At 54.6% G+C, this 15964-nt stretch overlaps 3 protein-coding genes across 3 annotated transcripts; 2 read left to right on the top strand and 1 right to left on the bottom strand.

The window, feature by feature from the left end:
* Positions 1–9714: 9714 nt before the first annotated feature.
* Positions 9715–10575, top strand: M406DRAFT_249826 (uncharacterized protein; the record flags this gene model as incomplete). Its single annotated transcript, XM_040916642.1, has 1 exon — positions 9715–10575. One exon carries the CDS (start codon positions 9715–9717, stop codon positions 10573–10575), a length of 861 nt encoding a protein of 286 aa, XP_040779745.1.
* A 361-nt stretch (positions 10576–10936) lies between these two features.
* M406DRAFT_250695 (uncharacterized protein) lies at positions 10937–14873 on the top strand (the record flags this gene model as incomplete). Its single annotated transcript, XM_040916717.1, has 2 exons — positions 10937–11147; positions 11254–14873. The coding sequence occupies 2 exons, from the start codon at positions 10937–10939 to the stop codon at positions 14871–14873; spliced, it is 3831 nt and encodes a 1276-aa protein (XP_040779744.1).
* A 112-nt stretch (positions 14874–14985) lies between these two features.
* Positions 14986–15964, bottom strand: M406DRAFT_337144 (RmlC-like cupin; the record flags this gene model as incomplete). The annotated part of the gene is made up of 2 exons (XM_040921223.1): positions 14986–15755; positions 15856–15964. The coding sequence occupies 2 exons, from the start codon at positions 15962–15964 to the stop codon at positions 14986–14988; spliced, it is 879 nt and encodes a 292-aa protein (XP_040779743.1).

Here is a 15964-nt window from a genome sequence, read left to right as displayed (position 1 = left end):
GTTTTTCTGGATGGCTTGTCATTGGATCCATCTTCACTGGGTCTCCAGGTTGCTGCAAGGTGGATATAAATGCTTTCCATCTGAGAGCATGCTGCTTGTTCAGGAGTGTCCAGCGACTAGTGGTTCGACCTGTGAATGCACCTACTTGAGTGCACATAAGTAAGTAGGTGATCATTGGAGTATCCAGATAGAATAGTCCCTCGGACCAAGCCTTGTGAAACAAAGTATCAAAAATGCACATTTTCTCCACGAGTAAGAAGAGAGAATTATGCACAACATAGGAATTGACGATAGTTGTTTCTCAGTCACAGCAATTTTTTTTTATTTTTTATTTTAGTAAAATGCAGATGCTAGGATGATCAGCAGCTTTAGTGACTGAAGCGTATGATAAGCTAACATATAGTATTCATTGGCGAAATCTGTCTAGAGCATGGGTTTCCCGAGGAAGAAATGGCAGATTCTTCGTCACTTCAATATTGTCAATACCTGGAAGCTTGCTGGCCCTCCTGCCTTGCCTAAGAGTGTGAACTTGGACAGCCACTTTGGCCGGTGTTCGCCGTCCACTCACACTTCTCATACAGTTTCAGACCCTCAAGCTCTCAAACATGGCATTGCCAGAGCAAACATGCCGCAGAGCGACAGTATCTCAGTAGGTGTTTGGAAAAGGCGAAGTATGCAGGAAGTACAGCATATTCATGGCCTTTCTTGTGTCCGACTGAGCTCTATCATCCTGGTGCCTGTTTGAGACTACCATGTAGTACTCCACTGTAGCGTGCAGGAGATTTCTTTCCTACTAGTAGACCACCAAGTGGCTCGTTCCATCACAGGGGATGGAAGCGACAGCCGGAAGGGGATTTTGCCAGAGCTAAGATACAATTAGTGGAGTGCCTCAATATCCAGCATTTAACTCGAGGTGATCTATTATCAGGTTCTGCACCGGAAGTGCGGCCCGCTCCATCATTCACTTCCTCATCGTACGATCCTCTCTACACACCCCTGGCATGTCCTCCAGGCCTCAATTTGCTGCTCGCAGACGGCGCCTGTTGGTTCGGGCTTGGCACCTGGGAATCGCGTGCTGACTCCACTGTTCCACAGAGCCTCACGTCTACTATGGTACAGTACCTTTTCACTGGTCCGGCTGTAAATTTTTTTTAATCTTCTTTTCCCTATTCTGGCTTCTATGAGCTCAGCGGTTCACAGGGTCTAGTGGATATGCTTCTCATCCTGGTCCGTGGGAGTATGCACGAATCGGGACAACATTGTTTACTGTACTCTTGAAGACCCTGCACGGAGGATATAATTACAGGACTACACATCTCGCCAGCGCGTAGGGCTCTTGCTGAAAGCGCATGATACACGGAGGAACGGAGGACGATGGAAATGGAAGTAAGTAGTCGATTTTGGCTGTGCACCGTGCTCCTGCTGACTGCATCGCAAGTGGGTGGGTGGTATTGGGGGATGCATGTCATTCAGTGCTGTCCTGGACCACAGCGCTGATCCGGCGACAACCGAGGAACCTTGCCCCTGATACTAAGGAACCAGGGAAATGGAAGCGCTATATTAACTCAGGGGCTCGTTGATGCAGTGATCATCCCGGAGTGGGAGCGGTCCAGACAAGAATTCGAACAAAACATAACTTGGCGGTGAATTCAGTCTGTTCAATGTTGTTCACGGACATATACCATAGCAGCGACCACCCTCAATATACCTGGACAGAATATTTTGCGTCCTTTTGGAACCACGTCCCCAGAAAAGTTCCTCTGAGAGAATGTATACCATGGGACTTTTGGTATGTGCTAGTTATACCCACTCTGGTGGAGAATGCACAAAATAGAATCCTGGGAACTCCGTCGGCCATAGTCATAGTTAAGGGATGATCAAGGTTAAACTTGATGTCAATCTTATTCTCCGAGCCCTTATCCATGGAAGTTCCCACAGCCGGGTCCCTTTCCAACTTGACCACGCAGTGTAGAACAATATCGTCCTCATCATGATTCACAGACAGACAAATTATGTTGGTCTTGGGATTCGGCAAGTCATTGTTTGGATAAGTTGAGTTGCTGCAGCAGGTGTTCCAAACCCATCGCCATTCAGCTGTGCCGAGACCTCTACGCCACAGTCTTCTGCTGTTGGTCAGCAAACCGCGGCCTCAAAACCCCTCTTGAGTCATGAGAGCCGCTGTGAGGGGCTACCTGGACACCTAGCTATCGCCGGCCCGCCTCAACCCCTAATCCGAGCACGCCGAGGCTTGCACTTCCTAGACTACCATGGATTACTTGATACGCACGGGGTCTCGTGGGCCTAGATGCCTTATAGATCTCGAGCTTGGTGCTGAACAGGCTGTAATCTGGCCCTAGTACTTACATTTTGTTGTGTGGCTTTTTTTCCCTATCTTTTTTTCCCCTTCCTTTTGGGCGGATCCTATGCACAGACAGACAAGTAGTCAACCCTCCCCATTCTTCATGGACCACGAAGCTGACGAGACGCCAGACAACGTCCTTAGTAGGTCTCATTGAGGTGCGTGCGTTCAGGTGTCAGGCAGGGGGACATCTTCAGCCTCACTTGACTCTTGACTAGTATCATCGTGAGGCCTCAGGTGTTGTCGTATTCAGCGGTCTGAAGGGAGATTGCAGACAGGAGCGCCTCGTCTGTAGCTGGACCCGATAACATGGGACCGGGGCGTTTACATCCAAGATCAGGCTTTCAGACCCTCACACAGCTTCCTATGCACATACTTGACTGGTGAACTTGCTTGTCACGCCCGTACTCCGTCACCTTTTTGTTTTCAAGCCAACCTTAGCCGCCTGAATACTGTGGACCTGTCCAATGGGGATTCTCCTTGAGCCATTCTCGACACGGTTACACCAGCAGCACTGGGACCTGACGCTATTCCTGTTCCTCGCGACACCATCTGTGGAAGGAAAGGCCTCTGGTGCTAGTCCCAATGTTGACCCCATCCAAGCAGCTGGATGTGTCCATGAGGAGGATCTCTATCATGACGAGACTCCGCCTGCCTGCATCTAGACAGGAAATTGCTGCAGTCAGTGTGTGCGCGGGGGGCTTACAGAGTAGCGTGGTGAGGATGCAGGGCTCAGAAGTCCGCCACCATGGCCCATGACACTGTCGTGAGGCCAGAACCCCGACTATTGGCAGGTTCCTACTCCTTGCTCAGGTGGTTTTGGTGGGGATGTTCCTGAGCTGCCAGGCAGGCCGCTTGTATCGAGGACCAAATATGTATGTAGGTTGAATCAACTTCGCCGGCGTTTCTGCCGTCCTCTCTTTCTCTTTTCTTCTTCTCTCTCCCATCCCTCTCTCCGTCCGTCTTGTCAAGATACCAAGTGACGGTGGGCCATCTGGCTTTGCGAAGATCTCTTTGCGTCCTGTCTTTGATCGCAAGACTACCTACACTCTTTTGTTCTATCCGGCTACGGCCAAGTCCACTCGTTCTCAATTCAAAGCATTTTGCTTCTTTAATACATACATATAAAATAATGGGTCTCCACGAGGCCTTTCTCGTGGTTGCGGCTGCCGCAGTGCCAGCCCTGGCATCGTCCTCTGCGAGCTCCGTCAATGTCTACTTCGGGCAGAACGGCAACGCCTACCTAGCCGATGTGTGCGCCGAGTCCACCTTCGAATACATCACCTTGGGCTTCGTGAACACGTCGCCCGAGAATGGTGGCGATTCAGGCTACCCTGGTGACAACTTCGCTGGGCACTGTTGGGCGGGATACTACACCAAGGACGGCCATGTGTCTGAGCTCTTGGATGACTGCCCATATCTCGTGCCTGGCATCGAGATCTGTCAGCAACAGTACAACAAGAAGATCCTGCTCTCGATTGGAGGTTACACGACCACTGGGAGCTACAGCATCTCGAGCCACGACAATGGCGTCGATTTTGCCAACTTCATCTGGCAATCCTTTGGTCCCTATGACGCCTCGCTGGTTGACCAGCCTCGTCCCTTTGATAATGGGGATAGCCACGTCGCGGTTGATGGGTATGATTTTGATATCGAATGGGAAGGTTCGTCAAAGATCTGTCTCTTTTGTCTCCCCTCCTTTCATTCATCCATCGAAAATAGTCATTCAAGGTGAATCAAGGCGCTAACACCTATTTCTTCTAGCCGGCGATGCTGGTTATCAGGCAATGATTGAAACTCTTCGGGGCAACATCGAAGCATCTGGTCGAGACGACATCATCACGGGAGCTCCCCAGTGCCCTCTCGACGAGACCAACCAGATGATGTACCTCCTTGAGAATGTTAAGTTCGACCGCCTCTGGATCCAGTTCTACAACAACCCCGAGTGCAACATGGTCAACACTGATGGAAGCCTGAACGACGGTTTCAACTATGCAAACTGGGAGCAGTTCCTGTCTACCACACCCAGCGCCGAAGCTCTGCTCTATGTCGGTCTGCCTGGCAGCTCATTGGCTGCGTCAAACGGCTATGTGGACGCCGCCACCGCCAGCCAGGTTCTCTGCTCCATCCAGAGCTCGGAGGAATTTACCATGTTTGGTGGCCTCATGCTCTGGGACCAGACGTTTGCCTCTGCCAATCTCAACGAAGACAACGTGTCTTATGATGAGGTCCTCTACGAAGCTCTCAGGAGTGAGTGCGGTGCGCTGACAAGCTCTGGCTCATCGTCGTCGTCGTCGTCGTCGTCGTCGTCCTCCTCCTCCTCCTTCGCGAGTACCATAGCCTCAAGCTCCTCGGCGGACACGTCGTCACCAGGCCACCCTACTGTAGTATCGGTGCCACCGTACTTGGGCTCTAAGCCCACTTCAAGAGTGACTGGTCACCCGTACTCCCACCCAGTCTCGCACGCGCACTCGCACCCAGTCTCGCACGCGCACTCGCGCCCAGTCTCGCACCCTCACTCTCGCCCAGTCTCGCACCCTCACTCTCGCCCAGTCTCGCACCCTCACTCGCGCCCAATCTCGCACCCTCATTCGGTTTCGATGCCTACACATGAGCCCGCGCCAAGCGTGACGGGACACCCGCACTCGCGTCCACACGCACACCCGCACTCTGTCTCGAACGTGGCCGGATTCCCTGGCGCTGGGTCCACTCATACCTTGCCGATCGGCCCCAGCGGACCTGGTGGTCCCCATGTGACTTCTGTTCCCACGCGGCCAGAGACTTCCAACAGCACAATTCCTGCTGGCGCAGATGATGATGATGACAGCTGCGAGACTGAAGTCCCTTCACCTACCGACCTTCCACCCGCCCCGACCACGGCCTCTGATGATGACGAGAGCTGTGAGACCGACGCTCCTTCAGCTTCTGACGTGCCTCTGCCTGCTTCTAGCACAGCCTCCACCACAAGTGATGATGATGAGAGCAGCGAGACAGAGGCTCCCTCCGCTACTGATCTCTCCCCACCTATCTCCAACCCAGCCTCCCCCACAGGCGACAACGATAACAGCCACACCGGGACTCCTTCATCGCCTGGTCATTCTGAGGCTACCTCGACTGCAGGCCCTATCACTGCCTCTCCGGCCGTGACACCAGCCCCAGCCCACGACGTCACCAGCACCATCTGGTCTACCACAGTCCTCACGATCACCTCGTGCGCGCCCACCGTTACTGACTGCCCCGCCGGCACGCACCTGTCGACGTCCAGCTGGCCCGTATCCACGACCGTCTTCCCGGCCGGCGGTTCGCACACCGAAAAGGAGCAGCAGTGGACCACAAGCACAGTCTACAGCACCTCGACATACACCATCACGTCATGCGCCGCGACTGTTACGGACTGTCCTGCGCGTATTGGATCTGTGACGACGGTTATCGTTCCGGTCTCGACGACTGTTTGCCCTGTCACTGAGGAAGGCTCGACGGCCACTGAGGCCTCGTCGGCAGTGGAGACTGGTACCAAGGGATCGGCTGGTAGCGGCCACAGCAGCTCAGGATGGGGCTCTGGCAACGCCAATGGCGATCATGGCTCTTCGTCTGAGACTGGTACCACGGGATCGACCAGCAGCGGCGGCAGCAGCAGCAGCAGCAGCAATGGCGGCTCAGGATCGACTGGCAGCGGCTCCACCAACTCAGGATCGACTGGCGGCGGCAGCAGCAGCAGCAGCAACGGTGCCTCAGGATCGGCCGACAACAGCTCCACCAACTCGGGGTCGACTGGCAGCAGTGGCGGCAGCGGCAGCGGCAGCGGCAGCAGCAACAGTGGCTCAGGATCGACTGGCAGCGGCTTTTCCAACTCAGGATCAACTGGCAGCAGCAGCAGCAGCAGCAACAACAACAACAACAACAACAACAACAGCGGTTCAGGCTCGATGGGCGCCCAAGACAACAACGGGTCAGGATCGAGCCCGTCCCAGGGAGGTTCTGGCTCCAGCCCGAGCCCCAGTGCTGAGGAGGGCGGCCAGGGCTCTTTCTCCGTGACGACCACTGCCACCGCAACCAGCACAAAGAACGTCTTCAACACCGTGACCGTCGCCGTTCCTACCAGCAGCACCAGTGCCGAGGGATCCTCCGCACCAGAGGCGGCGAGCAATGATGGTTCGGGCTCGGGCTACGGGGCAGGACACGCGTACGGCAACGACACCGTGACTGGAACATACAGTCTCGCCAAGGTCGGACCTACCAGCACGTCTGTCAGCAGCCCGATTGTGACTGGTGGCGCAGGGAAGAGCGCAACTGGTGCTGGGATGGCGGTCATTGTTGGTGCTGTTGCCTTGCTGTTGTGATTCTAGAAGGCAGTGGAGGTCGTTATACAACAAGAGTTCTAGTTCTATGAAACATGGTTGATGATATATTTTTATTTAATGGAGAATCCGTGGATGACCTCATGTATGATGCCTTCAATGGAGCCCCTTTCCTGTGCCACACTGTATGGATTTTAAAGTGTAGTAGGAGGATGATATTAAAAAATAAAAATAAAAAATAAAATGAAGAATAAGAAGAAGAAGAAGAAGAAGAAGAAGAAGGGGGGGGGGGGGAGCAGCTTACTCACTTGTTGCGCCTGCTTGGGTGATTCGCAAGAAGCTGATCCCTGCACTGGCTCTGTGAGTAGTGACTCAGACCAGGCCACCTTTCACAGGTACATCTTGACGCTAGTCCTGATATGGTGATTCTGCCAGGCGGTGAGAGGAAGGCGCAGATGGTCTGTGCACCCCTGCACGGGAATATATAATCCCCCCTTCCCACCGCTGCAGCTTTGCTGCTTTCCTCTCTTTTCTTCCCTCTTCATCCTGGTGCACGGGCTTTACGCAATTCAGTGAAGGTTCGCCTGAGAATGCGTTTTTGCTAGTTGAAAACTATAACATGACCACTCCTAGCTGGCTTCGGCTGGCTAGGGAATTTTTGGAACCCTCATTCTTGATCGAGACTTTTCATTGCACTTTCATTGTCATCAGTGCCTGGCGTGCTGAGATGAGGAAGGAAGAGAGAAGCTCAATGTCTTGCTGTCAGATGAGCAACGATTATGACCATGACTTGAATCAGGCAGCAGTGCGCAGCCTGACCTCATCAAGGACACGACTTTCCTTGCATCGATATTCTCAACCCTTTTTGCAGAGCTGCTGTTGTGTGTGCCTGTGCACTCGTCTCAGCACCCAAGCACGAAATCTCTGCATGTGCAATCTCAGCCGTGGCAGCCCCATTGCCCCACACCCTTACGCCTGCCTCACTGCCTGCCTGCCTGTGCAACTCTCAATGATGCTGCCAACAACCTCTTAAAGCTATAGTTCCACATTCTTTTTGTTTGATCTAAGTATTACATGAACTTGCACACGAGAACGCGTTCCAGGTCTTCCACCTCCCTACTTGTCGTCTTTTGCTAATGATACTACAGCAGGTGGATATATCTACGATTTGCAGTGAGAGCAACAGGTATTGACTTCATGTTCTTCATGCCATAATCGGTCCAGCTGTCCTCCTCGCTTGGGCTGCAACAGTGCATTCGGTTCACTGCCCTCTTCTGCCCACCTGCAACAAAAGCACACACTCACACACATACAGCCTGCATCCCCTTGGCTATGGAGCTTGGCGCTGGCCATGCCTAACTCCCCTTAAATATTGTCAGCCGCTGCTGCCACCCACGCAAGCATATCGTCATGGCCAGCCGTCTCCTGACTGCAGCAGTTCTACACTGACATCTTGACTTCTCTATATGGACACTTTTCTGGATCTAGGCTGTGGGCTACCACCGATCTACTGCAGTCGAGACCATGTACGTGCGACGATTCAAGGGCAAAAGGCCTGGTGAATGCTCGTGGCCCGAGGCAGGCCGTCGGTTGCCACGAAGAAGCCGATCAACGAAAAAAAGGATCTCGCCAATAACCGTCAGGCTCTACTAAGTCCTTCACGGAGTACGGTCTCGCAGCGAAGGCTCGCACCACAATTTGGGTGCATCAGCATCGGGTCTGAACGCCTTCTGGACCGCGATCAAGATCGTTGTCGAGGACTGGAATCAAGTGCGACAACTTTCCCGGGGAAATGCAGATGGTCTGTCTACCTGCATCTTGCGGGCCGCGAAGCACTGTGGAAACCTGAAGACGTCAGGAACATGAGACCCAAGCGAAAAAGGATCAAGCCATCGGTGAGAAGTCAACCGAAACTATCTCAAGCCACCATAAAGTGGTCATCGGCGATCCGACCATTACCTACACCCTCTGGAGAGACTACTCCCAAGCTCATTCTCATCACCCCCAAGCACTTCGAAAAGGGGGGGGGGGCTACCGCCATGAGTCCTATCAGCAAAAGCGTGGCCACCTGAATGGTTGTTGGAGTGCCCTCACCCGTGCTATCAAGACTCTTGTTAGCTTCCAGGTCAGCCAGAGCGGTGGCGGCGTGAAAGCCATGTTCCCAGCACAGAGACTTTGGCAACATGGTCCTCTAAACCCTGGGTCTCTATGGCTCAAACCCCCCCCCCCCCGGTCCTTGTCCACTCGATTTGTTTATCCAAGCCAGACGAGAAAGAGGATAAGAAGAAAAGAAGAAGAAATGGCTCTGGCTCTCGCTCACGATAATCCCTCTTGTGAGACATGGCAGTAAGGGAATGTGCTACAGTAGTTCCAGGGAAAGGATACTCACTTACACACCTACTGCACGTCGACTTTTACAGCTTGACGAGACGGAATTGACTGCCCAAGAACAGTGGTTCTTAATTCTTGGCCACCAGCCCGCTTACAGGTCTAGGACCCTTGGCGACGGACCAGATCTGCCTTCTCTTGTTTGCGGCCTGGCGCGGAGACAAGTGAGACAAGTCCACCCCTGTGGTTTTTTTATCTGTATGCGTGGGAGCTTTGTAGCCTTTAAGGCCAAGGTGAGACGCCGGTGCAAGGGAGGAATGCAAACAGTACTATAGTACATACCAGCCACAGACAATTGAACTCCCTCGGCAAATCCAGAGCTATAAGTCACCGTTTTACCACAGGCAAGCCAGTCTTCTTTTCTGGACATGCTCCGAGATGTGATGGTTAGCAAAATCCCTTTCTGCTGAAGCGTTGTGATTACTTCTTCATTGGGACATTATGCTACGCACAGGCTGGTTCGGAAACGCCAGCAATGCTCGCCACACCTTTACCCTCGGATTCCTGACGACAGCAGTTCTCTTATGGATCTGGAATTACAGAATCATGCTGTCATCCCTTCTGGATGGGCCACCCACGTCGGCACCTGAGGTCTTTTCCGTGGGAGGAGAGGAGGCGACGGTTGTCCCCCGGCTCAACACATCATGGCATGCGCAGATGGCGCTGGAGATGGTGAACGACAGGACGGGCCTCACAGCGGTCGACACCCCCCACGGCCCCCTCAACAGAAAACGTGTCGCCCTTCTCATGGAGAACAGGCCACTGCCATACCTGATTCCTCTCCTGCTCCACTTCATCGCCGTCGTCCCTCCCGAGTGGTCGTTCCGCTTCATGGGCTCCGAAGAGTCCGTCGCCATGATGGAGGGCAACCCAACCATACAGCGGTACATGCAGAACAAGAAGCTCTTTGTCGACCTGATCCCCTACGAGGTCGTCTCGGCCATCAGCGACTACAACAGCGTGAACCACCTCCTGACGCGGCCCTGGCTGTACGAGGAGTGGCTGTGGCCGGCGGAGTGGCTCTTCCTCTTCCAGGACGACAGCATGATCTGCTCGGCCTCCAAGAAGACGCTCAACGACTTTGTCGACGAGGACTGGTCCTTCCTGGGCGTCTCGGTCCAGAGCACCTCGCGGCCCCACGCCATGGGCGGCGGCTTCTCGCTGCGCAAGGTGCAGCACCTCGTCCAGCTGCTGCACACGTACCCGATGGAGCAGTGGGCGCTCGACGGGAACCACGCGTCCGAGGACTACTACTTCTCCATGGCGCTGTTCGACAAGCCCTGGGCCAAGCAGCCCATCGGCGAGCAGGCCATCAAGTTTGGCGTGGTGATCGACTTCCACTCGGATCCGGAGGAGATGCCGCTTGGGTTTCACCCGTACTCATCGGATGGCATGTTTCGAGGGGCGAGGGGCCAGGAGAATCAGCAGAGGGCGTATGCGTATTGCCCGGAGCTGGCGATTATCTCGGTCGGGCGGTGGGATTGTGAATGTCATCCGAACGGTGCGAGACCTGGCGGGCTTGGAGGTTAAGAATATTATTATAAGATTGGATCTTGGTTGAGACTTACTTGTTTTATGAAATTCTCGTGTATCTGGGTTCTCATCATTGTTGGATTTCTATTCTTCATAAGCATCGATAGACAATTATTGTCCGTTAAAGCATCTTTCTGGCGTCGATCATTGCATGTTTGGATTTCATTATTTTTATCATCCGAGACCGGGCCGGACAAGATAGCCCCGAGATGTGGTCAGATGCCATTTAGATTGCGACATGCGGTTGTTTGCAAGCACTGGAAACAAGGATAAGAAAAATAATGAAAAGAGTTTCTCCTCAAGTCTGTCCTAGTATCAACAAGTGGAGTGTGCATTGATCTAATCGTCTTAAAAAAAAATGTCGGGAATCAGAGTGGCCATCGACCGTGGCGGCACGTTCTGCGATGTCATTGCCCACATTCCCCACAGAGAGCCGTTGACATTCAAGCTGCTCTCCGAAGACCCAGCGAGTTATCGAGATGCCCCCACGGAGGCGATTCGAAGAGTGCTAGAAATAGTAGAGGGGAGAGAGATTCCTGCGCAAGACAAGCTGGATGGCTCTCGGATAGGTCAGTCTGAACAGTGAAAAAAGATCAAAAAAAAAAAATTTCAATAGGGTAAAGAACTCAACAGTGGTAGCAACATTAGACAGCTAAATACTGCTTAGGTGGACAGCCTCGTGCCGCATCGGAACCACGATAGCCACCAACGCGCTGCTCGAGCAAAAGGGAAAGAAATTCGCACTACTGACGACAAAAGGCCACAAGGATGTTTGTATCATTGGGGACCAGGCTCGACCCAAACTGTTCGACTTGAAAGTGCGCAAGGCCAAGCCGCTGCACGACAAGGTCGTCGAGATTGACGAGCGTATTACTATTGAGGACTACGACCTGAATCCCCAGCCTCTAGACAAGCACCGAGAGCTGACAGATGAAGATCTCGTGAGGACGGCGAGCGGAGAGATTATCCGTGTCCTGAGGAGACCAGACCCTGCGGTCGTGAAGAGCCAGCTGGCAGGGCTGCTGGACGAGGGCTACTCATCCCTGGCCATCTCTTTCATGCACGCCTACCTCTACCATGCGCATGAAGACATGGTGGCAGACATAGCACGAGAGCTTGGTTTCCACTGCGTGACGACGTCTTCCAGCACAAGTCCGAACATCAAGTTTCTGATCCGAAGCAACTCGACCTGCTCAGAGACATATCTCTACCCTGTCATCCAACGTTACGTGGAGAACTTTGAGAGCGGTTTCGAGACGCTGCCGCACAGAGTCGACTTCATGTGCTCGGACGGCGGACTCAAGCAGGCTCACAGGTTCAGGGGCAATGAGGCCTTGCTGAGCGGCCCAGCTGGCGGGGTTGTCGGCATCGCTAGGTCCTGCTATGACGAGCGAGACGGCGCGGCTATTATTGGGTTCGATATGGGCGGAACAAGCACAGATGTCTCGAGGTATGATGGGAGGTACGATTATATCACAGAGGCCACTATCGCCGGGAGGACCATCAATGTGCCGATGTTGAACATTGCTACGGTGGCGGCTGGTGGCGGCTCCATCCTGTTTGCGAGAAACGGTCTCTTGGTTGTTGGTCCTGAGAGCGCTGGCGCGCATCCTGGGCCGGCTTGCTATCGCAAAGGAGGGCCCCTGACGGTGACAGATGCGAATCTGTTCCTCGGACGCCTGGTTCCCTCGTCGTTCCCTTGGATATTCGGTCCGAATGCAGACCAACCATTGGACACGGCTGTTATTGTACAGAAATTCAACGACATCACCGCCGACTTCAACAGCCAGACCGGGCAGAGCCTGTCACCGGAGGACGTGGCCTTGGGTTTCTTGAACATTGCCAACGAGGCAATGAGCCGGCCCATCCGTAACGCAACAGAGGCCCGTGGTTTTGCACCCGAGAACCACAATCTCGTCTGCTTCGGAGGGGCGGGAGGCCAACATGCGTGTTCGATTGCCGAGAAACTGGGGATTCAAAGGATTCTGATCCATCGATGGTCGTCGCTTCTTTCTGCGCATGGCATCTCCCTGGCAGAGCTACAGTACGAGTTGTTGGAGCCATTTGCAGGTACACTCGGCTCTCAGGCCTTGCAACACATTGAGTCACGGCTGGTGCAACTAAGGCAGAGAGTAGCCAGGGAATTGTTGAGTCAGGGTGCAGAAGAACAGCTGCTGAGTTTCGAAGAGTCTTTGGTGTTGCGGTACTTTGGGACGGACACGAATATAACAATACCCAAACCTGAAGATGGAGATTACGAAAGAGCTTTTAGAGACACACATCTGAGAGAATTTGCATTCTCCATGGACAGAGACATTGTGATTGAATCGGTCAAGGTGAGAGGCACCGGCAGGGCAGACGGGCAGGCTGAGGAGCAGCCGTACTGGAACGAACTACAACAGGTCTTGGCGAATCCGTCTGTGAACAGCACAGTACCACATTCTGAACAGAGGGTGTACATTGAGACAGGGTGGGTGACGAGTAAGGTTTACAGACTTGGGGCCATTCCCAAGGGGAGTGTCATTGTCGGGCCAGCTCTGATCATCGACGAGACACAGACGATTTTGGTGGAGCCAGCATTCAAGGCCGTGATTTTATCTCATCACGTTGTCTTGGAAAAGCTCCTGCAGAATGGCGGACGGCCAATCCAGACCATCGACTCTTCTGAAGCCCAAGACGGAGTTGAGAACCCGATCCAGCTTTCTGTCTTTGCCCATCGTTTCATGGCCATTGCGGAGCAGATGGGCAACACCTTACAGCGGACCTCGATCTCAACGAGTATCAAAGAACGGCTGGACTTCTCGTGTGCGATTTTCTCCCCCGAAGGAAAACTTGTGGCGAATGCACCTCACATCCCGATCCACCTCGGCAGCATGCAGTTTGCCATCCAGGCGCAGCACCGGCACTGGCTGGGAAAACTGCAAGACGGAGACGTCCTCCTGACGAACCACCCTCAGTGGGGAGGCACACACCTTCCCGACCTCACAGTCGTCACGCCCGTGTTCTGGAACGGCAGGATTGCCTTCTACGTCGCGTCACGAGGCCATCACACGGACATTGGCGGCAAGGGGATCACCTCCATGATGCCCGAGTCCAAGGAGCTCTGGGAAGAAGGCATCAACATCGAGACCATGAAGATTGTGAGCAGGGGCCAATTCCTCGAGGACGAAGTGCGGGCTGCCTTCCAGCGGGCCGGCGACTTTCCTGGCTGCAGCGTCACTCGTCGCATCGGCGACAACATGTCCGACCTCAAGGCACAGGTCTCTGCGAACCAACGGGGCATTGTCCTCCTGCGCAAGCTCTGCGACGAGTACTCTTTACCGGTGGTGCACAAGTACATGGACGGGATCCAGAGGAACGCCGAGTTTGCGGTGCGGGATTGGTTCAAAAGGATGGCCAGGGACCACCCAGGCCCTCTCACGGCCACAGACTACCTCGACGACGGGACAGCCATGTGTGTCACCATCACCATCGACAAAAACTCTGGAGGGGCCGTGTACGACTTCAGCGGGTCTGGGCCACAGATCTGGGGCAACTACAACTGTCCCATCTCCATCTGCCACTCCTCCATCATCTACACCATCCGCTGCCTCGTGGACAGCGACATCCCGCTCAACGAAGGCTGTCTCGCCCCCGTGGACATCCGCGTCCCTGCCGGGTCCGTGCTGAACCCGTCGCCCGCCGTGGCCATCTGCGGCTCGACCCTCGCCAGCCAGCGCGTCATCGACACCATCCTCCGGGCCTTTGGGCGCCACGCCGCCAGCTCGGGCTGCGCCAACAGCTTCGGCTGGGGCATGGGCGGCAAGGACCCCGAGACAGGCAGGATCGTGCCGGGCTGGAACTACGGCGAGACCGTGGCGGGCGGCGTGGGCGCCTGCGAGGCGTACCACGGCGAGCACGGCACGCACGTGCACTCGACCAACACGAGGGCCACGGACCCTGAGATTGTCGAGAAGAGGACGGCCGTGCTGGTGAGGCGCGACGAGATCCGCTGGGGCAGTGGCGGGAAGGGGAGGTGGGCGGGCGGGTGCGGCATCACGCGAGAGGTGGAGGCGCGCATCCCGTTGAAGTTTAGTATTCTGTCGGACAGGCGTGTCTTTCGGCCGTATGGTATGGCGGGTGGGTTCCCTGGCGAGGCTGGGCTGAATTTTGTGTTCAAATATACGGGCCGAGGTGATGAGCAGGAGAGAATCAGCCTTGGTGGGAAGGCTGTTGTGAACTTGCAGGCTGGGGAGTGGATGCAGATCAATTCCTCGGGAGGTGGTGGCTATGGAGTTCCTGTGGAAGATCAATGACTTGAGAATCATGTGGGGAAGTATATGTAGACATGATATATATATATATATATATATATTATTTGTTTCGTTTCTTTCTTTTCCTTTTCTCTCTACTTCTATACTACACTTATTATGCCTCACTATCCAGCAACACAACCTCAGCCTCTGCGCTGCCTACACTCTCGACAGCAAGCTTGTCACCCGCATTGACACCGTCGATAAACGCCCCATCGCCCTCCTCAAGCACGGCGTCATCTCTACCGTCCAGCCTGATCTTGGCCTTGCCGCCCTTGGTCATGGGCAGGTGCACATATACCTTTCTCTTGCCCGCCTGCTTCGCCTCCGCGCCAAACGTTGCGCCGGCGCCCACCTTCCACTCAAACTTCTGCTCCGGCGCGATGATGCCCGCGGCCATGACAAAGTCGGCATGGATGGGGATGGTGCCCTCAACGGCAGGCCGCGCCTCGTCTTCCTCCTGCTTGGTGGCGTCCTGGCCGGCCCTGAGCGGGCTGAGGATCGGGACAAAGCCCCTGCGCTTCTCCTCGTCGGGGAAATTCCTCGTGTGGTAGCGAGGGACCAGGCCGCGCTTCCAGGGGATGGCCCAGATCTGCAGGAAATGCACCGTGTCTGAGCGGTGCTCGTTCATCTCCGAGTGCGCGATGCCCGTGCCGCCTGTCGTGAACTGCACGTCGCCGCGGTGCATGCGGTAGAACTTGTCTGACTGGCCGCCCTCGGCGCCCTTGCGGAGCATTGAGTCCCGGTGGGTGAGCTCTCCGGACAGGATGTACGAGAAGATCTCAAAGTCCCGGTGGGGATGCGTGGGGAAGCCAGACAGCGCCTTGACCCGGTCCTCGTTGAGGACGCGCAGGGCACCGAAATTGGTGTAGCGTGGGTCATACCCTGAAGGAAGGGAAACAAGGATTTGTTAGTATTTGAATGTTACAATTATATTGGGCGGAACACTGTCTGAGAAGAAAGAAAAAAAAAATCATGAACGTACAGTCTGCGAAACTGAAGCTGTGGTAAGAGTTCAGCCAGCCATGGTCGCTGTGGCCACGGGTGGCGGACCTGTGGGGGGAGATTTTTGCGTGGTCAAGTGCCTTGGACAT

Source organism: Cryphonectria parasitica, assembly GCF_011745365.1.
Source record: "Cryphonectria parasitica EP155 unplaced genomic scaffold M406scaffold_2, whole genome shotgun sequence".
NCBI lineage: Eukaryota > Fungi > Ascomycota > Sordariomycetes > Diaporthales > Cryphonectriaceae > Cryphonectria > Cryphonectria parasitica.
Note: the sequence above shows the minus strand (reverse complement) of the source record. Positions and strands in the feature narration are given on the sequence as shown.